The sequence below is a fragment of the Oncorhynchus mykiss genome, chromosome 7, assembly GCF_013265735.2.
Source record: "Oncorhynchus mykiss isolate Arlee chromosome 7, USDA_OmykA_1.1, whole genome shotgun sequence".
NCBI classification, from domain to species: Eukaryota; Metazoa; Chordata; class Actinopteri; order Salmoniformes; family Salmonidae; genus Oncorhynchus; species Oncorhynchus mykiss.
Genome location: NC_048571.1, coordinates 28,752,684 through 28,780,544, shown reverse-complemented (window position 1 = coordinate 28,780,544; position 27,861 = coordinate 28,752,684). Strand labels below are relative to the sequence as shown.

General features: G+C 41.4%; 1 protein-coding gene across 4 annotated transcripts; it reads right to left on the bottom strand.

Annotated features, from left to right (window-relative positions):
• Window positions 1-359: 359 nt before the first annotated feature.
• LOC110527611 (RNA-binding protein 45) lies at window positions 360-26,069 on the bottom strand. Of its 4 annotated transcripts, none has more exons than XR_002474145.2 (11): window positions 25,708-26,069; window positions 24,964-25,086; window positions 24,618-24,744; window positions 24,365-24,490; window positions 24,085-24,258; window positions 23,664-23,793; window positions 15,930-16,029; window positions 15,528-15,685; window positions 12,793-13,014; window positions 5,728-5,810; window positions 360-537 (listed from the first exon to the last, which is right to left on the bottom strand). XR_002474145.2 is itself a non-coding variant. In XM_021609008.2 (10 exons), exons 1-9 carry the CDS (start codon window positions 25,981-25,983, stop codon window positions 12,813-12,815), a joined length of 1,416 nt encoding a protein of 471 aa, XP_021464683.1. In that variant the 5' UTR covers window positions 25,984-26,069; the 3' UTR covers window positions 11,124-11,410; window positions 12,793-12,812. The 4 variants fall into 4 exon arrangements, 2 of the variants coding, with proteins under 2 accessions (XP_021464683.1, XP_021464684.1); XR_002474146.2 differs by having other exon boundaries at window positions 12,802-13,014; XM_021609008.2 differs by lacking the exons at window positions 360-537; window positions 5,728-5,810 and adding an exon at window positions 11,124-11,410.
• Window positions 26,070-27,861: the final 1,792 nt, after the last annotated feature.

Below are 27,861 nucleotides of genomic sequence, written 5' to 3'. Positions count from 1 at the left end.
TACCTTGAGTGGAATCTACTTGCTAAAGTTAGCCAGCTAATTACTGGTTACCAGTTGGTGAGGGCCACGGCGCTGGGGAAGAAACTGTTCAGGTGGCGGGAGGTTTTGGTCGTGATTGACCTTAACCATTTGCCAGAGGGGAGTCTTTGGAAGAGGGGATGGAAGGGGTCGGCAATGATCTTTCCTGCACGCTTCCTTGCCCTGCAGGACCTCGATGCAGGGCAGGCGGCAGCCAAGGACCCTCTCAGAAGACCAGACACTCCGTTGCAGTGATCGAGGAAGTGAGGATGGATTTGACAGTCGTTTAGAACTGAATCAGTACACACAACATTCAAAAGGAGGACTGAGGGCAAAACACATTCACTGAGGAAAACATTTGTTTTATAGTTATTGTCCGACTGGGAACTACCATTGTGTATCAATTGCAGAATACCAATCTCAATTTGGCGTTGGAAGTTTTATTGAAGTCATTAATACAGGAGTCAAATCACATCGGGAGTCTCATCAGATCAGATGTTATCAACAAGCCAGATCAATCTGTTGAAAGAGCACAAGCAGAACAAAGATATAAGTGCAAACAGTTACAATTCATCTCTGCTCAACTCCTTGCATCCTTCTCAAAACCCATTGGAGGTCTGAGGCGAGGAGACGGGTTGTCTGTATTTATGTGTGTGTGTGTGTGTGTGTGTGTGTGTGTATATACACACACACACACACACAGTGGGGAGAACAAGTATTTGATAACCTGCAAAATCGGCAGTGTTTCCTACTTAAAGCATGTAGAGGTCTGTAATTTTCTATCATAGGTACACTTCAACTGTGAGAGACAGAATCTAAAACAAAAATCCAGAAAATCACATTGTATGATTTTTAAGTAATTAATTTGCATTTTATTGCATGACATAAGTATTTGATCACCTACCAACCAGTAAGAATTCCGGCTCTCACAGATATGTTAATTTTGTCTTTAAGAAGCCCTCCTGTTCTCCACTCATTACCTGTATTAACTGCACCTGTTTGAACTTGTTAAATGTATAACAAACACCTGTCCACACACTCAAACAGACTCCAACCTCTCCACAATGGCCAAGACCAGAGAGCTGTGTAAGGACATCAGGGATAAAATTGTAGACCTGCACAAGGCTGGGATGGGCTACAGGACAATATGCAAGCAGCTTGGTGAGAAGGCAACAACTGTTGGCGGAATTATTAGAAAATGGAAGAAGTTCAAGATGACAGTCAATCACCCTCGGTCTGGGGCTCCATGCAAGAGCTCACCTCGTGGGGCATCAATGATCATGAGGAAAGTGAGGGATCAGCCCAGAACTACACGACAGGACCTGGTCAATGACCTGAAGAGAGCTGGGACCACAGTCTCAAAGAAAACCATTAGTAACACACTACGCCGCCATGGATTAAAATGCTGCAGTGCATACAAGGTCCCCCTGCTCAAGCCAGCGCATGTCCAGGCCCATCTGAAGTTTGCCAATGACCATCTGGATGATCCAGAGGAGGAATGGGAGAAGGTCATGTGGTCTGATGAGACAAAAATAGAGCTTTTTGGTCTAAACTCCACTCGCCGTGTTTGGAGGAAGAAGAAGGATGAGTACAACCCCAAGAACACCATCCCAACCGTGAAGCATGGAGGTGGAAACATCATTCTTTGGGGATGCTTTTCTGCAAAGGGGACAGAACGACTGCACCGTATTGAGGGGAGGATGGATGGGGCCATTTACCATTTACCTTCACTCAGTAAGAGCATTGACGATAGGTCGTGGCTGGGTCTTCCAGCATGACAACGACCCGAAACACACAGCCAGGGCAACTAAGGAGTGGCTCAGTAAGAAGCATCTCAAGGTCCTGGAGTGACCTAGCCAGTCTCCAGACCTGAACCAAATAGAAAATATTTGGAGGGAGCTGAAAGTCTGTATTGCCCAGCAACAGCCCCGAAACCTGAAGGATCTGGAGAAGGTCTGTATGGAGGAGTGGGCCAAAGTCCCTGCTGCAGTGTGTGCAAACCTGGTCAAGAACTACAGGAAACATATGATCTCTGTAATTGCAAACAAAGGTTTCTGTACCAAATATTCAGTTCTGCTTTTCTGATGTATCAAATACTTATGTCATGCAATAAAATGCAAATGAATTACTTAAAAATCATACAATGTGATTTTCTGGATTTTTGTTTTAGATTCCGTCTCTCACAGTTGAAGTGTACCTATGATAAAAAATTACAGACCTCTACATGCTTTAAGTAGGAAAATCGGCAAAATCGGCAGTGTATCAAATACTTGTTCTCCCCACTGTATATATATATTCATTCAGAGCCATATCCCTGTAATGCTTAGAGAAGATCTAATGTCAAGTGTTATTGAAGTGTTGTGGTTGCAGGTTCTTGGGGACCTGAATATTGACTGGTTTTCATCAAGCTGTCCGCTAAAGAGGAAGCTTCCTACTGTAACCAGTGACTGTAATCTGGTTCAGGTTTTTAATCAAATCTACCAGGGTGTTTTACAAACACTACAGGAACAAGATCAACCACATTATCAATCACATTTTTACTAATGCTGTAGAACTTTGTTCTGAAGCTATATCCATACACATTGGATGCAGTGATCACAATATAGTGGCTTTATCCAGGAAAGCTAAAGGACTAACAACTGGGTGTAAAAAAGTATATAAGAGATCATTCAAAAGATTTTGCTGTGACTTATGTGGAATATTTGTTGGTCTGATGTGATTAATGAGCATCCAGACACTGCACTTGATGAATTTATGAAATTGCTACATCAAATTATTGATAAACATGCACCTGTTAAGAAACTGACTGCTAGAACTGTTAAGGCTCCATGGATTGATGAGGAATTTAAAAATTGTATGGTAGAAAGAGATGAGGCAAAAGGAGTGGCTAATAAGTCTGGCTGTACATCTGACTGGCTTACTTACTGCAAATTGAGAAATGATGTGATTAAACTCAACAAAAAGAATAAACTTTATTATGAAACCAAGATCAATGATAAGGAATGATGGAATAAAAACTTGAGTACTTTAACTTCTTCGGGAGACTGGTTTTTGTTCGGAATTTCAGATGGCTTACGTGACTTAAACTGCCTGTTACTCAGGCCCAGAAGCTAGGATATGCATATAATTGGTAGCATTGGATAGAAAACCCTCTGATGATTCTCAAACTGTTAAAAGCATGTCTGAGTAATGACAGGCGAAAACCCGAGGAGAATCCACCCGAAATGTTTTTTAGTGAGGTCACAGGCCATTTCAATGCCAACCTATGGGAAATACAAAATTATTCCTCCCAGATTGCAATTCCTATGGCTTCCACTAGATGTCAAGTCTTTAGAAAGGGTTTCAGGCTTATTTGTAGTTTTTCCAAGGTGTCCCGCATTAGAAAAACAGTCTTGTTGCGCTCGTGAACGAGAGCGCGCTTTTCGTTATTTATCTTCCCTATTGAACATACTATTCTTCGTCGTAAATATTATAGTTTATTTAGATATTAGAATACCTGAGGATTAATTAGAAACATCGTTTGACTTGTTTGGACAAACTTTACCAATAACTTTTTGGATTTGTTTGTATGCATGTTGAACGAGTGGATTACTAAATCAAGCTAAATAAAGAAGGACTTTATTGAACACAACTGCCATTCATTGTGTAGCTGGGACCCTTGGAATTGCAAACAGAGGAAGATCTTCAAAAGTGATTTATTTTAATCTCTATTTGGCATTTTTTGACACCTGTGCTGGTTTGGAAAGGATTTTGCAGTGGGGCGCGGTCCTCAGACAATCGAATGCTTTCGCCGTAAGGCCTTTTTGAAATCTGAACGCTGTTGGATTAACAAGTTAAGCTTTTAAATGATGTATGACACTTGTATTTTCATGAATGTTTAATATTACGTTTTCTGTATTTCGCGCTCTGCAATTTCACCGGATGATGTCGTGGTGGAATCCTAGCGGGACACTGATCTAAAAGAGGTTAAATGAAATTATGGGCAGAAAGACAAATTCAACTCCATCTTTCATCGAATCAGATGTCTTATCACAAAACCATTTGATGTCGCCAATTATTTTAACGATAATTCCATTGGCAAAGTTGGCAAACTTAGGCAGGAAATGCCCATGACAAACAGTGAGCAATTATATTCAAGCATTAAAAAAAAACAAATGATGAAATAAAACAGTGCAAGTTTGAATTTTGTAAAGTTAGTGTGGGAGAGGTGGGAAAATTATTGTTAACGATCAATAATGACAAACCTCCCTGGCATTGACAACTTAGATGGAAAGCTACTGAGGATGGTAGTTGACTCTATAGCCACTCCGGTCATATTTTTTTATCTGAGCATAGAGGAAAGTCTGTGTCCTCAGGCATGGAGGGAAGCCAAAGTATTCCCGCTACCCAAGTTGTAAAGCGGCCTTTACTGGGTCTAACAGCAGACTTATAAAGCTTGCTGCCAGCTCTTAGCAAACTTTTGGAAATATGGTGTTTGACCAAATACAATGTTATTTCTCTGTAAACAAATTAACAACACATTTTCAGCATGCTTATAGAGAAGGGCACTCAACATTTACTGCACTGACACAAATGACTGATGATTGGTTGAAAGAAATTGATAATAAGAAGATCGTGGGAGCTGTACTGTTAGATTTCAGTGCAGCCTTTGATATTATTGACCATAACCTGTTGTTGAAAACACTTAAGTTCTATGGCTTTTCAACCTCTGCCATATCGTGGATTCAGAGCTATCTAATAGAACTCAAAGTATTTTCTTTAATGTAAAACATGCAAAGTGTGGTGTACTGCGGGGCAGCTCTCTAGGCCCTCTACTCGTTTCTATTTTTACCAATGACCTGCCACTGGCGTTAAACAAAGAATGTGTGTCAATGTATGCTGATGATTCAACCATATACGCATCAGCAACAACAGCTAATGAAGTCACTGAAACCCTTAAATAGTTACAGTTTGTTGTGGAATGAGTGGCCAGTAATAAACTGGTCCTGAACATCTCTAAAACTATGAGCATTGTATTTGGTACAAATCATTGCTTTAGTGCTTGTATCTTGATTATTAGTTGTGTGGTACAGTGCTGCAAAGAAAGACCTAATAAAGCTGCAGCTGGCCTAGAACAGAGCAGCACGGTTTGCTCCTAATTGTAATCAGAGGGCTGATATAAATACTATGCATGCCAGTCTCTCTTGGCTAAGAGTTGAGGAGAGACTGACTGCATCACTTATTTGTATAAGAAACATTCATGTGTTGAAAATCCCAAATTGTTTGCATAGTCAACTTACACACAGCTCTGACACACACTTAACCCACCAGCCATGCCACCAGGGATCTTTTTTTAGTCCCCAAATCCAGAACATATTCAAGAAAACACAAAGTATTATATAGAGCCCTTATTGCATGAAACTTCCATCTCCTATTGCTCAAATAAACAGCAAACCTGGTTTCAAATAACAGAAAGCAACACCTCACAATGCCTCTCCCCTACTTGACCTAGATAGTTGTGTGTGTTGATATGTAGACTGTGTGTGCCTTTTAAAAAATGTATGTAGTTCTGTCCTTGTCCAATGATGTTCTGTATTGTTTTATGTTTTGTGTGAACCCAAGGAAGAGTAGCTGCTGCTTTTACAACAGCTAATGGGGTTCCTAATAAAATACCAATACTTGGAGTAGTCCCCAGAGTGCTGTGTATAGAGGAAAGCCAATGTAACCTACTTGGAACAGAATGGATTCCTGTATCTCCTGTCTGTCAGCTGAGCAGAGACAAACTTCAACACCACATATTAGTGACAATGGACCTGCATGGAAAGAGGGATGGAGAGAGAAATGATTTGAGGTCATTCTCATTTATTGCACAAAAACTGACAAGGGTAAAAGTTATTAAATCTCGAAGTATGCGGCTAGCGGTTATAAATATTCCCTATTAGTTGTTTCGGAGCCTGACTCTTTTGGCTCCCCCAGTGAGGGTCTTCCCTGTATGTCCCCCCCCCCCCATGAGGTATAATAAAAACTCAAGACTGTGTACAAGATGACTGTTGTTTTCAAGGTAATCTACTCACGCCGATTCCAGGTTGCATCCAGTTTATACTGGATGCGCATGGCACTAGCACTCAGCGCAAGCAGCAACGAAAACATGACAGACATTGGATGAATATAAAATAAGTCTATGCGATTAAAAAAAAATATATATATATATATATATTACTTGCGGCCTCTGTAATAATTAACTGAATAATTCAGTGGGTGTTTTGTGGAAAAAGGTGATGAAGGAAATTTCAAATCTGGCCACCAATGGAAATTATTCTTTCTGGGCCAGGCATCAGCTAAACTGAACTGCAGTACCAAAGCAAAACTGTATACCTTTATTTATTCAAGTTAGTCTCATTGAGATAAAATCTCATGAGACCTGGTCCGACCTTGACACCAGCAGGGGGAAACAATGTTTGAGACAAATATCAGACATACTGTAACAACTTAGACACACCATGAAATGGTGATTTATTTTTATTTTTAGTACATACATTTCAATTAAAGAAACATACGTGTCATAGATTTAAAAAAAAATCTATGTACCACCGCATCAAGTCGTAATCAAACTTATAAACTCCTCAAAGGAAACAAGATCCTGGGGCCCCTTGCTCCCCCCTCTCCTGCCACTCAGTCATGCTGGTCTTCCAAGTCCTCCTCCTCTATTAAACCCTTCCTCAACATATCTACATTGCTCTTAGTTAAACCAGAGACTATAGAAAACGATACCACCTTTGGTTAAACCACAGGGTTAAATGTTAGCTGTCTAACATTAGCTAGTTCGCTTTCTAGCTAACTGACATTAACCTAGCTTGGCTCATCAATAGCCTGCTTTAATAACAAAAGACGAAATAACTACATTCAAATTTGAAATCATAGTTGATTAGCTAGCTGGTCGTTTTCTCTAGTGAAAAACGAATCAAACTTACATCATCAGCCATCGTTCACCATCCCCTTCCATCTTCTGTGGTCAAAAAAGCGGTAAGAGATCACTCAAGCCATGACTGGCCCAAAAACCTGACCATTTGCATTTTAGTAGACTGCTACAGGCTATATTCACTGGCTAGAACTTTCCTGGTATAAAAAGATAGTAAGCAGTTGCGAGAGCAAAATGGATTTTGGAGAGCAAACAGGAAAATTGGTGAGAGGAGATCTGTGGTGATGTCTTGAAGTATTTCTTCAAGGGAACAAAAGCCTCTGGCCTCCAAATAATTTACTGCATATGGCAATGTGGTTATGCGCACTTAAAGTCACACTTGCAAGCGCTCAAGTTAAATTTTTCAAGTTAAATTTGTGCACACCACGCTGGCCTGCGCTCGTGTGAACCCATCCTCTGCTCGACTACATTTCTTCTATTTTGACTCGCGCAATTACGTTTCATCTTGCTCGCGCCCGTTCGACTTTTGAATTGGCTATGACTCCATACATTTACTCAAGTTTTTCCCTTTATTTTGGCAGCTACCTGTATATCTATTGTTTTTGTCAAAATTGGTCAGTCTCCGTAAATTTGGTTTGGAGTCAGGGCTGAGACTGGACCACTCATGAACACAACACTGTCCCTGCCAGTGACAAGCATCCCCATAACATGATGCTGCCACCACAATACATCAAAAATACAAAAGGGTGTCACTGTTGTATTGGATTTTTACCTTGCCTGAGACTGTGATACCTCTGGCTCACAGATGAATGCCATACATTTGTTTGTAAAACTTCCACAAAGAATGTTTAATACAATTATAGTTTTTACTTTACTGTTTGTCCGTGCGGTTGGTCCTTTTGACGGTTGGAATGAGACAATATATCCACAGGAAAGTATCAGTAAATAACCTTATCAAAGCACTGGTAGCAAGTAAGTAAGTAAGTCAGCAAGTATGCATGCATGTATTTTCATCTTGTGCACACTTTGAAAAGTTGATCTATAATCTTCTGTGGATCACAGGAGTTGGTGGCACATTATATACCTTGCATTTGAGGGTTAGTTTAAGAGTTGGGGAAAACATGTCAGAGGCTATTGAAGATTTTGCGCAAGGGCCCACCCTAGACTATAAATCCAGCAGTGCAGTTGATACTGTACTGTGGATTGCCATCGTCTCATGTCAGACAGTGTCACTCCTCCACAGCTCTCGTTTCTCAATCAGTGGAGGCGGAATCGACACGCTGACGTAAGACCATGGTGGATTGCATTTTTTTATTTTTTTTTTTTATTTTTTTTTTTTACTATTGTGACGCATAATTTGCCATGGTAATATGGAATGTCCAGTCAATTAACATTTGGGGCCTTCCAACGCTTACATCAAATGCTTTATAACAGCATCATATCCCGTAGTAACAGTGCCATTCCAAACACAAAAACCAAGAAAATAAACAAATAATCATATAATAATAACAACAAGAGTAATCTTAGATAGTTAAAAGCCCAAGTTTGTATTTAGAAGCCCTTTGCCCAGTGAGCTTTGCAGCCCAAATGACACTCATCTAACCACTAGCAAGGGCCCCAACATCTCCTGTCAACTCTCCTCTTTCAGCTCACGATCCAAATGGCTCTATGTCTGCTAGGGACTGGGCGAGAAGTGAATCATGTTCATCTGGGAGTGATGATTGTTATACCCGAGTAGCTAGACCAGCACTTTAATAGGCTTTGCCTTGTCAACAAAAATAAAATACAGCAGGATATAAAGTAGCCTAATGGATGCAAGAGGATGACGCACTTCTTTTGAGCATTAAATGAACAATCGGCCCAAAATTGTAGGAGTAGGCCCTCCCGTAGCTTAGAATGCTTAGCGTATTATCATTAAGTGATAATGCCCGAAAAGGATATATAGTTTTGACACAAATCTAGGTTTGCTACCCAAGCCGGGTAGCGACCCAGTCGTTCAGTCTTTTTGTTCTGTATCAATAGACACGTCACCCAGTCATTCGTTCTAAATGTTCCATTGGCATACTGGCTGGCAAAATTATTATTCCTTGCTTGCTAGCCAGCCAACTACAGATAATTTACAGTCAGGTCAAACAGTGCAGCCAGAATAACAACAAAGTAGCTGAATTTGCATAAGCTGTTGTCTAGTAACATTTATGTATTTAACAATGAGCTAATGAGGCGCGATTTCGACCTGGCATAGAAAATGTGCTCTCACGTCAGGACACGGTTGTTCAGAGAGCCAACAACCCAGTTAACTTATGGCTTGGGCGCAGTATTGAGAAACTTGGATGAATAAGGTGCCCAGAGTAAACTGCCTGCTACTCAGGCCCAGAAGCTAAGATATGCCTATTATTAGTAGATTTGGATAGAAAACACTTTGAAGTTTCTAAAACTGTTTGAATATCTGTGAGTATACCAGAACTCATATGGCAGGCACAAACCTGAGTAGAAATCCAACCAGGAAGTGGGAAATCTGAGGTTTGTAGTTTTTCAACTTTGCCTATCCAAGACAGTGTAAATTTGGTCCAATTGCACTTCCTAGGGTTTCCACAAGATGTCAGTCTTTAGAACCTTGTTTCAGACTTCTACTGTGAAGGAGGAGAGAATAAGAGCTGATTGAGTAAGAGGTCTGCCAGAAGCCCATGAGCTGATCACGTGCACTCCTGTGAGAGGTAGCTGCGTTCCATTGCATTTCTAAAGACAGGAATTCACCGGTTGAAACATTGAAGATATGTTAAAAACATCCTAAAGATTGATTCTAGACATCGTTTGACATGTTTCTACGAACTGTAATGGAATTTTTGGACTTTGTCTGTCCTGCATGTCGTGAATTTGGATTTGTGAACTAAAGGCGCGAACAAAAAGGAGGTATTTGGACATAAAGTCCATAATTTATCGAACAAAACAAACATGTATTCTAGAACTGGAATTCCTGGGAGTGCATTCTGATGAAGATCAAAGGTAAGTGAATATTTATAATGCTATTTCTGACTTCTGTTGACTCCACAACATGGCGGATATCTGTATGGCTTGTTCTGGTCTCTGAGCTTTGTACTCAAATTATAGCATGGTGTGCTTTTTCGGTAAAGCTTTTTTGAAAGCGGTTGCATTAAGGAGAAGTTTATCTAAAGTTCAATGCATAACACTTCTATCTTTTATCCATGTTTATTATGAGTATTTCTGTAAATTGATGTGGCTCTGCAAAAACACCGGATGTTTGGAAGCAAAACATTACTGAACGTAACGCGCCAATGTAAACTGAGATTTTTGGATATAAATATGAACTTTATCGAACAAACATACATGTATTGTGTAACATGAAGTCCTATGAGTGTCATCGGATGAAGATCAAAGGTTAGTGATTCATTTTCTCTATTTCTACTTTTTGTGACTATTTGGCTGGGAAAATGGCTGTTTTTCTGTGACTAGGTACTGACATAATCGTTTGGTGTGCTTTCATCGTAAAGCCTTTTTGAAATCGGACACTGTGGTGGGATTAACAAGTTTCTTTAAAATGTTGTAAAATACATGTTTGAGGAATTTTAATTATGAGATTTCTGTTTGAATTTGGCGCCCTGCACTTTCACTGGTTGCTGTCATTTCGATCCCGTTAACGGGACCTCAGCCATAAGAAGTTAACACAATCACTTCAAACTGAAGCTGGCAAGACATCAAACAAGCTGCACTTCATTTCGTTTGACGTTTTTTCAAATTCACGTCTTTGTATATATACAAAAAAATGCTAGCCCATTCACGATTTAGACCGGCTGAAAAACGCCTGTCTCGTTCCGACACGTTCATTACTATGGGGCAGCTGTTGCACGTTGGAGACAGACAGCAAGGTTTATACAAATCCCCGCTGCTGAAAACGAAATGTTAGTCTAAAAGAATGTCTAGATGCTTTTTATATTGGAGATCAACTTTATAATTTGTGGATGGGCAGATGGGCAAATTTCTGGATGGGCAGATGAGACAGTGGATTGCGCAGTCAGATTGAACAGAGTAAATAGGCATTTTAACATCATAGATTTAGCCGGTGTTAACTTGTGGAATAGACACCGGCTGGAATGTGGTTTTAACCAACCAGCATTTAGGATTAGACCCACCCGTTGTATAATAGAGATATTATGGTGTCTGAAATGCAATCAATGATTAACAGACCAGACAAACTTATCCTTTTGTTTATTGAGCAATTCAGGGTACATACATGGTGAACAAGCTTGAGTATATATCGTAAGTAGTATTAACTGTGACTACACTACTGTAAGTCCTAACTGATAACATACCTCACATTATGAAAAGAAACGTCTTGCAAGTTTGATGCTAGTGGCAATGTCACAAAAAGATACAGAAATCAATGTCTGTAGTAGTTGGTCGTGTCATCGTCTCAGTATGTCCAGTCATGTCCGTTGTCATGTCCAGTCATGTCCGTGGTCATGTCCGTGGTCACCTCTGCAGAAACAAAAACATTCAGGGTACAGTGAGACATGTGGCTTCTAACGCCTTCCCTGGCATTGTCACTCAATTCAAACTGTGACTACCAGCCGCCATCAATCTGATCTGAGGGAGTAAACTTTTGGGTAGTCTCCGTTAGAAAATACTACCCTTTGGAAGTGTGTAATTACGCTGTAATTAATCATTGAACCATTTTTGTCAAACTTTCAGATAACATTTTATTGGTCGCATATTTAGCAGATGTTATTGCAGGTATAGCGAAATGCTTGCGTGTCATATGTGCCATATTAGTTGATGGTGCTATGAGACCAGTGTAAACATAACCAGTTTTGCAAGGAATAAAGCGGTTTCTTCGACAAGCTATGCTACGCAGGCTACACAGAGAAGCAGCACAGCTCGTAGGGGAAACCGCTTGAGTCGCACAAAATGGAATATAACGTTGCGGAACATTTTTCGTAATTACACAATTTCATGTGTACTAGAGGTCGACCGTTTAATTGGGGCCGATTTCAAGTTCATAACAACCGTAATCAGCATTTTTGGACTCGATTACATTGCATTCCACCAGGAAACTGCGTGGCAGGCTGACAACCTGTTACGCGAGTGCAGCAAGGAGCCAAGGTAAGTTGCTAGCTAGCATTAAACTTATCTTATAAAAAACAATCAATCTTCCCATAATCACTAGTTAACTACACATGGTTGATGATATTACTAGGTTAACTAGCTTGTCCTGCGTTGCATATAATCAATGCGGTGCCTGTTAATTTATCATTGAATCACAGCCTACTCCGCCAAACGGGGGTTGATTTAACAAAATCGCATTCGCGAAAAAAGCAATCGTTGCACGAATTGAAATTAAAAATGTTGAGTTGGCAGTAAAATAAAATATAACTAATACTTAAAAAAGGTCCAACGCAGCCATTTTTTCTCAATATTAAATAATTTCTGGGTAAAAATTAAGCACCTTAAATGTGATTATTTTTGACCATTTTGATTGAAAAACAAAAATAGCTTCTTAGCAAATAACATTTTCACAAGCAACAATGATTTTTTATTCTAGGAGTGAATGGTCAGAATAGGGAGTGGAAAACAGAAAAATAGATGTTATTGGTAGAGAGGTTTGGATGATGTCACCAGGAAGGCCAAAACGCCATCCCACCTTAATAGGCTGAAATTTCAGCCGGTCGTTTCAAATAGCTTACACTAAAAGAATATTATCCTAATTTTCACAGTATTAGTCAGAGTGGAATACACACACATGCATAATTAAGAAAATATAATTTAAAAGGTTTACAAAATTAATAATTTAAGGGTTAAGGTTAACAATGTTAATTTAGCATTAACAAAATACATTAATCTTAACTTTGAAACTGACTTACCTCTTTTACCTAGGAATTGGCTAGTATGTCCGCGGGCGCTTGTGGGACTCCTCCCTTGGTTCCCTGGGCGGGTCAGCCAGCATCACCTTCATCCTCACTCCGTTCACCATTTTACCATGCAAAGCAGCCATAGCGTCGCCCGCACTCTCTTTCTCTGCGTACTTCATGTAGCCTACGTTCCTCCCAGGCACGAGGTGCACCTCCACAAGGGAACCAAATCGACTGCAGAAAGAACCATCAGTAAGTACTTTATTAGGCCTGATTGCTTAGAAAACATTATGAAATAGTTTGTTAACCATTAGGTAACTAAATATTGTATGTCTTTATGGACATTAGTCAGTGTGTGTGTGTGTGTGCGTATGTTTAAACCATGTACAGTCGTGACCTCGTCCCCAGGTTAATTTTGACCGTCTTGCAGGAAATCACGCACAGAATGAGCAGTATGGCTGGTGGCATTGTCATGCTGGAGGGTCATGTGAGTATGAGCCAGCAGGAAGGGTACCACATGAGGGAGGAGGATGTCTTCCCTGTAACGCACAGCTTTGAGATGGCCTACAATGACAACAAGCTCAGTTCAATGATGCTGTGACACACCGCCCCAGACCATGGCGGACCCTCCACCTCCAAAATCGAGCCCGCGCCAGAGTACAGGTCTCGGTGTAACGCTCATTCCTTCAACGATAAACGCAAATCCGACCATCACCCGTGGTGAGACAAAACCCTGACTCGTCAGTGAAGAGCACTTTTTGCCAGTCCTGTCTGGTCCAGCAACGGTGGGTTTGTGCCCATAGACAACGTTGTTGCTGGTCATGTCTGGTGAGGACCTGCCTTTTACAATAGGCCTACAAGCCCTCAGTCCAGTCGCTTACAGCCCATTGCGGACAGTCTGAGCACTGATGGAGGGATTGTGCGTTCCTGGTGTAACTCGTACCCTTCCTGCAGGCTCATCCTGATAATGCTGTGTGCTGTAGCGTACCTGTCCCGCATGTGTGATGTTCGGATGTACCGATCCTGTGTAGGTGCTGTTACACGTGGTCTGCCACTGCAAGGACGAGCTGTCCTGTCTCCCTGTAGCGCCGTCTTAGGCGTCTCACAGTACGGACATTGCAATTTTTTGTCCTGGCCACATCTGCAGTCCTCATGCCTCCTTGCAGCATGCCTAAGGCACGTTCACGCAGATGAGCAGGGACCCTGGGCATCTTTCTTTTGGTGTTTTTCAGAGTCAGTAGAAAGGCCTCTTTAGTGTCTTAAGTTTTCATAACTGTGACCTTAATTGCCTACCGTCTAATCTGTTCCGTGTCTTATTGACCGTTCCACAGGTGCATGTTCATTAATTGTTTATGGTTCATTGAACAAGCATGGGAAACAGTGTTTAAACCATTTACAAATGAAGATCTGTGAAGTTATTTGGATTGTTACGAATTATCTTTGAAAGACAGGGTCCTGAAAAATATTTCTCAGCAAAAAAAGAAACCTCCCCTTTTCAGGAAAGTATTCAGAGCACTTGGCTTTTTCCCCATAATGGCAAAGCAAAAGCAGGTTGAGTGTTTTTCAAAAGTATTTAAAAAAGAAAAACTGATATCACATTTACATAAGTATTCAGACCATTTACTCAGTACTTTGTTGAAGCACCTTTGGCAGCAATTACACCTTTGGCAGCGACTGAGTATTACACTACAAGTTTGGCACACCTGTATTTGGGGAGTTTCTCCCATTCTTCTCTGTAGATCCTCTCAAGCTCTGTCAGGTTGGATCGGGTGCATCCATGCTAAGCTATTTTCAGGTCTCTCCAGAGATGTTCATTTGCGTTCAACTCCGTGCTCTGGCTGGGCCACTCAAGGACATTCAGACTTGTCCTGAAGCCACTCCTAAGCTGTGGGCATTGGGTTGTTGTCCTGTTGGAAGGTGAACATTTGCCACAGTCTGAGGTCCTGAGCGCTCTAGAGCAGGTTTTCATCAAGGAGCTTTCTGTACTTTGCGCCATTCATCTTTCCCTCGATCCGGACTAGTCTCCCAGTCCCTGCTGCTGAAAAACTTCCCCACAGCATGATGCTGCCACCACCATGCTTCACCGTAGGGATGGTGCCAGGTTTCCTCCAGACGCGACGCTTGGCATTCATGCCAAATAGTTCAATCGTGGTTTCATCAGACCAGAGAATCTTGTTTTCGCTTTGTCATTATGGGGTATTGTGTGTAGATTGATGACAATTTTTTAAATGTTATATCCATTTTAAAATAATGCTGTAGCGTAACAAAATGTGGAAAAAGTCAAGTGGTCTGAATACTTTCCGAATGTACTGTACATTTGATTTGGCCCCCCAAGATCTGAGAATAAAATACAATAAAATAATGTATTATGCCAGTTGCGGAACCCTGTTCCAAGTTGAATGGTAGATGGTGATGGACAGAGGTCAGTCAATTAAAATCAAGCGGGAGGATATTACCCGCTCCTGTCATAGGCTCTGTCTAAGTCGCTATCTGAGGCTCTCAGGATCCAGACGGTTCGACAAAGAGCGAGCCGCCTGGTGGACAAGACTAATGATGGTCCTAATCCTATATAAACCATGAACACCAGGCTTTATACATGTATTTAATTATCTTGGTTTACAAATATAAAAAAATGTTGATAAGCAGCAATTTATAAGACCTTCAATGAATGTGTTGTTATCAGTGCAAGGACTCATTGGGATTGTGAACTGAAGGACTCAGTTTAGCTATTTTAAGTTCTTCCATACCAGAAGACATCTTCCAGGACGTCCATGGGAAGAGGTGCAGGGCTGAAGACCACAAAGAGACGCTCCTTAACCCGGCTATCTGGGGGTGCCAGGTTCTTCAGGGAGGGAAGTGATACATCTGTCTGGACGCGGGGCATCGGAGAGGCTGTGCGGTAACCCTGAGACACGTCACATCAAGAGATTAACAGAGTACCCATGCGCACACCAACATCCCAAAAGCAAATAATTGAAAATCTACGATCTAGAAAATGTACAACCTGTCTACTAGATGTTTTAATCCATGAAAAGTTTATTTGGAAAGGTTGTGAGCTCCTCTGAGGATCTATGCCAATCTTGATACTAGAATAACTGCAAAGTGCATTCAAACACTGTTTCCTTTATGTAACAAACACCGTTGCTTACTGTGCTCATCTTCATCAGTTGCTGGCTGGTGGTAGGACCATTCCACACCATTGACATCATCTGAGCAGCAACCAGCTGCATTGCCATCTTCCCGACAGGACTAACAAACGACATGACAATTGTCTTACAATGGTGACCCACTAGAGTTGTTTTTAAAAATATATCTTTCAGCATTTCTAGAATGTACTCGAAAGGACGGGTAGGGACAGTGACAACCACATAAAGTAGACATCCAATTTGATGCATTCATTCTATCGATAAAACATTTATTCTTGTGAGTACTACTACTTCTAGGGAAACTGGTTGTGAGAGAAATTAAGCTGCGTGTATCCAATTGTAGTTAATACTATTAACAATAATTTAGAACACGCTTTCATTGAAAAACAATGCAATGAGTGCAATAAAATAAATTAAAACGAGACAAACTAGCCAGGGCCACTGACAAAGAACACAGTTGACACTTCAACGGACAAGGAACACAGCTTTAACTAAGAAGGCTTTCCTAAAGAGACGGGTTTTAAGGCCAGTTTTAACACTAGAACTGCCATAGGCCAACGGCCACTGACGTTTGATTTTGTACATTAAAAAGAACTCCAAGAACCTGCGCCTTCGCCAACATTTCCTAAATATTTATATTTTACATTGCTCAGTTTTAAAAACAGAATTTAAAAAACAAAGAAAGTATTTAGATATGGAAGCATTTAGCCGACTAAACTCAATTGGAAATGTAAATGGGAGAATGATAAATCAATATCATGTGTGCTATTCATTTTTTTAAATGGGTATGCATGTGATAAAATTCTAATTGAAATGCAAAAGATATTGCATTATAATATTCATGATTGAGTATGCATAATGTCTGACCATTTGAAAAGGAAATAACAATTTGTGTTTGATATTCCATTTCCATGGTACTATCCACTGACATTTAAAAATATGTAAATTATTAAGACAAAGTTTTTCAAATGTTAGCCATTTCATTTCCTTGTGACAAAAAAATAATATTATCAATTGGCAATTGACAATGCTTTTCAATCCATACTATGTGGTTCAAGACTGTCAAAATTCAACTTCAAATTCGATAAATCAATCGCAATGCTTCATTTTGCCATTTAATTTTCCTCATATCGTTTTCAACCTGTATTCATTGTCAAACACAGTTGGCAGGTTTTTGGTAATGTGTGGCAGAAAAGGTTGCCTGTGTTGCTGGCAACATTTACTTTCGGGCATGCTAGCTGTATCGATATGGTGTTTTAAGGCCGTACCGGCAACAACAGCCAGTGGAAGACCCCACAGAAGAACAGACAGTGTTTGCGAGGACTTTGACGGAGGGGACTATAAAGCTCAAGGGGCACGGGGAGACACTAGTAGCTAGCTAATATGGTCAAATCGGCTATTATACACAGTGTACAAAACATTAGGAACCCCTTCCTAATATTGAGTTGCATTCCACAGGGATGCTGGCCTATTTTGACGCCAATGCATCCAAGGGAAATTACCAAGTATCCGGGTAGGCTGCAACCTGTTCAGAATGAGTCTGATGTCATCAGATACTTTCCAAGTCAATGCCTGGAGGTCAGTAAGACTTGATGTCGACCTCAAAACATGTGTTAAGGGGACATGTAGTAGTTTTACTACACATCAATGTCTTACACCATTGTAGTGGTTATAGGTATGATGGAGTCTATTTTATAGCTATGTTATCCACGGGAGGAGCTAACCTCACAATGGAGGGTTCTATTTATTAGTGGCATGTGAGTTAACCATCAGAAGAGTGTTCTGGAGATTCCCTTACATGTGTTGAAATCTGAGTTGCTACTATCTCCTCTGTCGCTGTTATCAATAGCAATTTGTTTTGGGAGGTCTCAAACTCTTACTGATTGGGTCTGGACTGACTGTGCTGGCATTGGTAGTTGTACTTAAGAGGACCAGTTATTCTACCAATTTATTCTGAAATGCTATCCTACCGGAACACGATTAGAGCATTTTACTAGTTGCATTGTGGTTGAACCTACACATGGCAAAGAATGGTTATTTTTGCCATTTGTTGGAGGTGGAAAGTCCACTGGACTTCTTTCACAACCAGTGTGGTACACCTCAGTGATATCTTAGATGTGTTCTAAGGTTATCCTCGTCGAGAGGCTTGTCCGCTCCTCTCTGTTCTAATGGGGAAGTTTAAAACTAGAAATGTTTCCTGCTCTGGCGGCCTCGCACAGTGTTGCACGTAGTCTCGACCCCGCCAGCAGCCTCGATGAAACTCATGGGTCTGGGCTAGTATTCTCCCCTTTGTGTCTCGAGAGCTCCCCACCAGCAGTTGGTATTATCTGAGGCACAAACAAAAAGATTGGACCCTATGGACGAGTTGTCAGCGACCGCGTTATTAAATTGGCTGTAAGCTTTAACCAAATCCCCTGGTGATTGTGCTTCAAAAACCTCAGGGGCTGTCGAGGCCCCTCAGTTACCACAGTGGCATGTGGCAACCTCTTCAGTACCTGCGAACTGAGACGAGGATATCTGTCTGTGATAGTGTTTCACCAGTGGGAGTCATCGGGTCAGTTGCGGGACTGTGTCATTGTAAGGGGTGACAGTCCCCCACAAAGCAGAAGATGTATCCTCAGAAGCAGAGTACACTCCGCTCATCAATGTTTTTCTTGCCGAGACGGCCGCAGTGCTTGCGTGTCTGAAGGGCGAGAGAAGCGGATCTCAACTACAATTTTGCACGACTTCGAGGAGGGAAGTTGCGCATTCACAGAGACTGCTGGCTCGAAATCATGAAAATAATGGTCAATCAGGTTTGCTGATGGAATGTGTCGAGATATCATAATATCCCCTTTGGATTGGATTCTGCACCAAGAGGTTTCGAAACGTCTTTTTCCCAAGGGATGCTTTTGACAGATACCCCTCGTGGATGACTGTGTTGCAGCTAGTGTTAGGGGAAGACAGTGTGGTCAGCGGAGAAGGCACTGACCTGTGACCAAACGTGGTTGGTTTTCAAATCCATCAGTGGGAGTAAATGATCCATCAAGTGTGCACCGAGTAGCAGGGCTTCAGATTCAAGGTTGGTAACATACACAGGTTGAACAAGCGATACATCCCAGAAGTGTAGTTTTAGCATAACTATCAATGTGAGAGATGAGGTAGTCTGAGTGAAACCTCGAAGTGTATTGTCGCATCGTTCCCTTTATAACCAATGTTTAGTCGGCTTCAAAGCCCTTTAGAGATCTCTCTAACATTGTTCTATGAGCGATATTGTCGAGCCCAAATCAATTAGCGCATGACAGGTTAAGCAGTCCTTCAGGACTGTTTCCAGGTATGGCTGTTTTGAGTTGCATTTAATGGACATATTCTTAAAGACGTGATGTTCCGTTTCTATTCATGAAAGCAAATTGACTTCCCAGATTTTGAGTGGGCTTGGCTTTTGACCTCTTTCTTCGCAACCTTTGTATCAGTCTATAGACAAAGCCTGTGGGCTTGTTTCTTGATCGAGCAAGCCCTGGATAGGGTCTCGAGTGAGAGCGGGAGAAATACGATTTTTAACGTCCTTGCTATGGGTGTTAATTCCTGTGGACTTGTTGTCCAGCAATTCCCAGTCTAGCCACTGTGTCTGATCTTTTTCCCTTTTCCAAAATGTGACTCGCTTTAGGTTCTTCACATAGTAGAACTTCCAGGGAACATTGGTCACGTTCTGGTCGTATCAAACCTTTTGTTACCCGTGTGCTATGACACTGTGGGTTGGGTGCAGGAACGTAGCGATCAGGTCGATTGTAGCGGCAGTCGTTTTGATAGACATACTTTAGTTATTATTTCGACTGCAGTGGGTATTGGTATCATGGCAGAAACAGTTGTTGTGCAGCAGCTCTCAAAGCTCCAATATCTGATAATGCACCCTCTAACTGGAGTGAGTGCTCATGGTCAAACTCCAAAACCAAGATGTCAGAGCTCTTAGCATTGCGTGCTTTTGATGCCTCAAAAGATGTGCTTGCAAGCTCTTTGAGTTGTGAGATAGGCAAGCCAATGTGGGCTGCAGCGCCCAAGTAGGTAATGAAGGTGGGATACATGTTTGACAGAAACATTTGTTTGAATGGTAACAGCTCTTCCATTCTTGTTTCAGTGAGTAGACCAAAGTAAGCTGAATGAAGCCTATGATAGTAAGCTTGTGGGTGTTCATTCCGAGCTTGTTTGACAGTGTTAGCCAGGGAGCTATCGTGTTTGCAAGTCACAGAACCAATGAATTCTAATTTCAAAAGTGGTGGCAAGTTTAGTGTAGTCGTTTTGCACGTGATGCTGTTCTAGACGAATTAACCTCGTCACGTGTCTATTTGACGTTCACTTAAACAGGTAAAGCCTATCAGAAACCGCAGCGTTCAGGTAGCCATCCTCTGTCAGCTAGGAAAGTCTCAGTGTTGTTTGGCTGACCTGGAACTGGGTCAAAGGTGGGAAAGTTTGACGAGTTTGTCATGGCGTTCCATGCCAAGCGGGTGGAGAGGGTTAGCTTCATCCTGTGGGGAAATTGGGGCCGAAAGGCCAAGAGGAGATGCCAAGCTTTGGCGTTGTTGGCGAAGAAGCACCATATTACTCTTTACCTGAACGGCCAAGAGGAGAAGACCTAGAGACACACGAGAGAGGCAAAGTCTGAAACCTATCATCTTCACTCCATTGAGTACGGGCTCCGGTTGCTTGGTTGGGTAGTCACACTGTAGCGCATGACCATTCTGAAATTCCACCAGATGGTACCTAATGGTGGTATTCTGCTGCATAGTAGAGTACACTTGATTGCTTAGAGTACTGATTTCAGACACCCGAGTGTCGCACTTACTTCGTTCGGCCTCATACTTATCCATCATTGTTTGCAGATGGAGGTATTGAGTATGGACCGAGAGCCGTGATGAGATTTCCCCCGCTTGTTTAGAAATCAATATTCCCATCTTCATCACCTGAGTTCTCTCATCATTCATTTGATCAGCGACTTCAATGAGTTCTGCTGATTTGGCATCCAACTTAGTCACTATGTTCATATACTGATAGTCTTTGGTTTGCAGCATTTGCTTTGAGTAACATTCATCAAAACTGCCTGCATGTTATCAAATTGTGCGCTCCTGTTTATAGATAACAGATTTATCTAGTTTAGCGTGGCCTTTGTCGTATTTAGTTTGGGCTAAATCGAAGTTGTTCCTGTAGAAAACGATTTTGTTTTAAAGTTTGTGCTCGTTCACCGTCAAGTATTTGTAATTACTTTTAGATTGCTTTGAAAACTGAACACAGGTCCTCGGCTAGCAGAATGTTTTCATTTCCTGCTTTTGTCGATAGTTGCTCGGTTCTCTCCACCTGTCCCTTCATATCAGCCATATTTTGCACATGCTTCTGCTAAGTACTGGGGTACTAGACCGATGCCAATCTTTGATGGCAATACATAAAGGCTAAAGTGGAGAGAACCTTTACAATGCCTGCGTCCGATGATTAATTATGGAGAGTGTTTTTCGCAATTTCTGCTGTCTTTCCGCTAATAGCATAGTTAGGGTTTGTATAGCTGCTGAGGTCAGTGACCAATCGGTGAGGGTTCACTCATTAGCGGGAGACTGGGAACCACCCCTCTGATAGCTTGCACATACTTTATAAACATTATTTTAACATGATTTTTTGTATTTTTTTTGAGGTGGTGGAAGCTGCAAAGACTGTTAATCTATTTAAAGACGTTAATGAACCATCAATACTGGATCAGTAATGGGGGAGTTGAAAGTGAATGAATTTGCAAAAGCAAATTTAATTGACTAATCAATGTTAAGTAATCATACCTGTTATAGGCTATTGGGGAATTAACTGTAATTAACCTGAAAGCAATGCTGCCGCTAGGTTAATGTGGAATGTTTAAATAGTCTCTTTGGAAGAAATCCGTTCGGACCTTATCCAAATAATTCACCTGAAAATGTAAGTGACAATTTTAGCTTCTAGTTAAATTGAACAAGACAACGATATCCAAATCAGTAAATATTGGCTGGATATAATAAGTGTGACCCCGTGTTACAAAAGTGAGACAACGCTGGGTGTCACATAGAAATAATTCTTTTTTTTAAAGATGGGCGTTTCTTCACCCGAGGGGTCACTGATCGCAGAAAGCTGAATACAAAAGGAAGTCACGAGGAGGTGGAACATCCGTTTTCTAAGGCATACGATGTTGCTGTGTGAATAAAGTGGAAAAACAAAATGCCTGCTCTCCCTTTGTTAGCATTAGCAGCACATGCAAGCTAATCCTACTTTGTTCACTTTCAAGCACAACCAACATAGGATCCTTTACACTACGAGAAGGGGGTTTACTAGTGACGTCTCACATTCAACCCAGTCGGCATTCTTCTTTGCTAGCACTATTATACCGGAACGCGCGGTAACATAAAGAGAGACGCATGTGGACTATCCACGCTGTCTAAGCGCGATTGACAGCTAAATAATACTCCGGCCCGATCAACAAATAGAAATTTGAGGATCGATCTATCATTGCTGGATCTATGCCCTCGCTCTAGAAATTAATACTGACCGAATCACTCGCTCCAAAGACACGAGAAACAGAAATAGCACGTATGGCTCCATTTCTCAAATTTCTATAATTGGATTCTAGCGCTAGAAATTTTATCACCCACCCTACACTGACTATGTCAGAGAAACAACATGGAGGCAACCTCCAGATGTATCTTGTTCAAATGGCAACACACACACGTCGACAATTCCTGTGTTCAACTCCTATGGTGTATAACATAATCTGGGTATATCATTTAATCTTCTTTTCAAATTTAATTTAAACTGAATTCAAAATGAATGCCTCATTCTCTCAGATTCCTCGCACAGGGCAATTATGTTGCATCTTGGCTATCATTAATGTGATGACGATTGTGTTATCTAATTGATTAACTGTTTAACTATTACAATGATGAAAATTGGCCGATTTTTATTTGTAATAATGACAATTACAACAATACTGAATGAACACTTATTTCAACTTAATATAATACATCAATAAAAATAAATTGAACCTCAAATAAATAATGAAACCTGTTCAATTTGGTTTAAATAATGCAAAAACAATGTGTTGGAGAAGTAAAAATGCAATATGTGCCATGTAAGAAAGCTAACGTTTAAGTTCCTTCCTCAGAACATGAGAACATATGAAAGCTGGTGGTTCCTTTTAACATGAGACTTCAATATTCCCAGGTAAGAAGTTTAGGTTGTAGTTATTATAGGACTATTTCTCTCTATCCATTTGTATTCCATATACCTTTGACTATTGGATGTTCTTATAGGCACTTTAGTATTGCCAGTGTAACAGTATAGCTTCGTCCCTCTCCTAGCTCCTACCTGGGCTCGAACCAGGAACACATCGACAACAGCCACCCTCGAAGCAGCGTTACCCATGCAGAGCAAGGTGAACAACTACTCCCAAGTCTCAGAGCGAGTCACGTTTGAAACGCTATTAGCGCGCACCCCGCTAACTAGCCAGCCATTTCACATCGGTTACACCAGCCTAATCTCGGGAGTTGATAGGCTTGAAGTCAAACAGCGCAATGCTTGAAGCACAACGAAGAGCTGCTGGCACAACGCACCAAAGTGCTGTTTGAATGAATGCTTACGGACCTGCTGCTGCCTACCTGCTGCCTACCACCGCTCAGTCAGTTATAAGTCAGTTATAAGACAAAAATCAAGACATTTGACACATTTTAAGTGTACCATCAAATGATAAGTCTGTACCTGGTCCTGTCTTCTCCATCCTCTATGTGGGCCACGATGAGGCGGTTTCCAGGGGGATACTCAAAGCCATTCAGCTTCTCTTTGGCGTAGAGGGCAGAGCCCAGGTTGTTGTAGCGAATCACAGCATGTCCTGGGGTTAAATGCATCAGGAGCAACAAACATTAATGTGAACAATTTAAATACAAAATTAGGAGTGTTAATCTTTGTGGGTAACACTACACAAGAATGTCAAAAAATATGTATATTAACAAAAATAATGAGTAGGCTTATTCCAAAATTGTCTTATAAGCATTATGAACATAGTTTATAGATGTCTTTATAGTAATGTCTAAAGTGTTACTCTTGATAAATCAATGTGTGACTAAAATGTTATTTAACCACATCTTCCCCTATTAAATACATAATTATCAATGTATAATACCTTTGTTGAGCCCACAATGATCCCGCTGCATCTCACAGTAATCCATCCCTGGTATGAGGTCAAAGAGGCCATAAATCTGCTCCTGGGTAACACTAGCTCTCGAGGATACCATTAGGCACCTGGTGATGAGGTCACTGGATCGGTAGTCAGTTACGGCATAACTGCCAGGGTCAGCTGTCAGGTAGGGAACACAGACAGATGTCAGACCACAGCTAGATTAAAGCAAATGCAAATGAAAGCAAAGGTGACATTCTGAATCAGAATGAAGTACTTCACATACACACTCCAAAGGAATAGGGGTTCATTCCCAGGTCACTTGACATGTGCTCTGCTCTGCCACTGCTGTGATAGTCATTATCTGCAGATGAGTTCTTGCTTCGGGGCTCAGCAAGAACAGCCCTGTAGGCTGGTTGCACAGACATGGGTTAAATTGATACAAATGAAATTCTACAGTGAAATCATTGAAAGGGAAAGTGTTTTAACTTGAGTTTATCCATTCTGAGGCTTCAATGAAAGGGCTGATGCCTGCTTACCTCTATCACAGTTCTCAATGGCAATGGCTGCTTGTGATGGCTTATGATACCTCACATATCCCAAGCCTTTGCTCTCCCCTGTGGTTTTATTCTTTATGATCACACAGTATTCTATATCCCCATACTCCTACAAGCAAAAAAAAAAAGAATTATCTATATTGGTCTGCTATCTTAAGGGCCGCAGGTGTTTAGAGCATTGAGCAAGTAACGTAAAGTTTGCTGGTTCAAATCCCCGAGCCGACAAGGTGTGTCGATGTGCCCTTGAGCAAGCGTCTGCTAAATTACTCAAATGTACGGTCAGAACTATTTCACCAAGTGATAAAATGCAATGCAATGGACCTCGTACCTTGAATGTGTCTTTCAGATCTTCTTCTGTGAATGTTTTGGGAATCTTTATAAATATTCTGGTGAGCTCTTCATCCTCCACATCTCTGTGTCTACCAGAGGACCTTGACTGGGCAATGAACACCTGAAACAGTAGTCATATTCAGTCAAAATGAATAACTTGTATACCTCCAGGACACCTACACCACCAGATGTCACAGGAAGGCCAAAAAGATCAAGGACAACAACCACACGAGCCACTGCCTGTTCACCCTGCTATCATCCAGAAGGCGAGGTCAGTGGTATTAAAAAAAGATTCAGTTAATGTCCATCATGTAAGTATTGTGGAATAGCATCCGGCCCTGGTTATTGAAAATATGTCACAGCGGTTTTGATGGAACAATAGATTCTCGAGACATACATTGTTTGCGAACTATTAGATGCAACCAGGAAATGGCGGAGCGATTTCTGCATGATGCACCTTCGAGGAAAGATTTGAACGGAGAAAGCTGATCCGAGAACAGCGCTCCCTTTCTTTCCATACTATACCTTCGACGAAGTACTGTGGCGACCATTTTCTCTGCTTGATGTTTCGGGCAGTTGCAGGAAACGTGCATCGTTAAAATACGGGTAAAACATTCCATCGCTATCGGTGAACAGGGCCCAGCATGGAATCATTTTTTTTTTAAATACTTAAGGAAATAAATAGTGAGTGTTAGAAACTTGGATGGGGTCATATTAAGTTTAGATGTATGTGCATGCAAACCTTAATGGGCTTCGTTCCGTCTAACAGGCATTTTCCATGCATGTCCTCCATTGCGGTGCATGCTTCCGAAGACTTCGCGAATTTAACATAGGAGATCCCCTTCGATTCTTTCGTCTGTTTGTCCTTAACGACCCATACACCTTGGACCTCTCCAAATACAGAAAATTTCTCTCGAATAACATCATCTGAAACTGATCGACTTGTTACGAGAAACAAGCGACTGTTAGGAGGATTGTCAAGATTTTCAACTGATTGCTTGGATGAGTAGTCCTCCATTTTGGTTATCAAGAAATGACGTTGTGTGCGTCACATAGTACATGTTTGATGCTGCGTTCAAGTCAACTCGGAAACATGGGCTCTCAGTTTCCATTTGAAAGTACCAGAATCAACCAATAAGATCTACGTAAATACGTTCGTTATAACTCGGTACGTTCTGATAGCACACGAACACAACGTTTCTCCGAGTTTTCCACTTGGAACCAGAACAAATCAATTGGAATCTATGCAAAAATGTAGGCACATTTTAACTTGCAGTTTCAGCTTAGTCTTGAAAGCAGTTAACTTTTGTCGCCTTTCATTATGAGAATACACATTTTCAGACTTTCACTGACTGCATTAACTTTTGTGATCAAAGGTCATTAAGCTTTGACTGCAAATTTCTGCAATTCCTCTTCACCACCTTCATCCTGCATGGTGGGAGGCTCTATTGTCAACCAATCATTTGTGAGTTTGTTTGTGTTACCCTTTCTATGAGCTTATAATATAAACTACAACACAAAGGTATGGTTTACTTCATGTCAGCACATGTAACAGCAGTTTACAGCCCTTTTTTTGTTTCTTATTCTTCCTCTCCCCAATTCACTTAAACTACATTTCTGTATTTCCCATGGGCTTCACCAGAGTACCCCCTAGTGGCTGGAATACAACTGTATTAGGCCTTACAACACCCTCTGCAAAAATGAAATGTTGTCCCAAACATTTCACTGGCCTCAAAACAAAGAGGATGTAAGTACTGGTCATGAGAACAACTGAGAAAATTGGCCTAACAGCCATATAACTATCTAGACATGTCCAGTCTACCTTTATGGGCAAAGACGCAACCCCTACCAAACATTATCACACTGTGATTAGTAAAGGTAAACAAGAAAATATATACACACATCTCTAGTTGGTGTCCTGATAAGAGCTGGGCAGCCCTAAAGTGTTATAGGTTTGAATGTCTCTGGGCCTCCTCTGCCAGGCTGAACAGCGGGGCAAGGTCATTGGTGACCCCAATGACAGTGTCCACTTCATCATGAGATGATTGAGTCTGAGCCCTAGGCTGTTTCCATATTTACCCCCGTTCTCTCCTTCCTCTCTCTGAGGACTGGTTGGCATTCCTTCACAGTGAAGTTTATCAGTCTGACCCCGTTCCTTACTATTATCTGATACTAGCTGTGTGCTACTCTGTCTGCTCTCTTCATCCCTATGTGACCTATTGATGAAAACTGGATAAGAATCCTCATCTGAGCTCTCAGCGGGCTCCCCATTTTTCTGCTTCCCCTTGTGGAGAAGGGGTGGTTCCCTTCTCCACAGACCTCTACTGAGTGTTTCAACAGGTTCCTCAAATGGTAGGGAATTACATGACATGAGCATATTGTGATGCAGAACCCGGGCCCTGCCTGTACCCCTCGCGGGTTTGACCTCATAGACAGGGCTGTCATCACCTTTCCTGGTTACCACCACATGTATTTTGGTCCTCTCAGTGTGATCTTAGCTTTCCCAGCCAACCACGTTCTGACATGTTCCTCACCAGTGCACGATCCCCTGAGACCAGACCTAATTTTCTTCTGATCGTAGTAGGCTTTTCCCTTTGCTGTTGATTACTCCATGTTTCTAATGTCGATGTCATAGGCTTCCGCCATCTGTTGCTACCACTTCTTAGCATAATCCTGGTATGATTTCTCCTGTTCCTTTATCTGTAACCCAAAGACAAGGTCAACAGGTTGCAGTGAAGCCCTTCCAAATAGCAGGAAATATGGTGAGAACCCAGTAGCATCACTGGTGGTACAGGTGAATGACGTTGTTCAGAAAATCACCCCAGTTGGCCTTTTTCTCTTTATCTAGTGTGCACAACATTGATAACAGTGTACGGTTAAATCTCTCCACCGGATT

Excerpts from the sequence above, each read along its gene's own strand:
- LOC110527611 (XM_021609008.2), bottom strand. The coding sequence starts at position 25,983 with ATGGAGGACTACTCATCCAAGCAATCAGTTGAAAATCTTGACAATCCT. Across the intron at positions 15,686-15,929 it reads AACTGATGAAGATGAGCACA|GGTTACCGCACAGCCTCTCC; the intron begins GTAAGCAACGGT and ends GACGTGTCTCAG. Across the intron at positions 13,015-15,527 it reads GTCCTGGAAGATGTCTTCTG|TCGATTTGGTTCCCTTGTGG; the intron begins GTATGGAAGAAC and ends TTCTTTCTGCAG.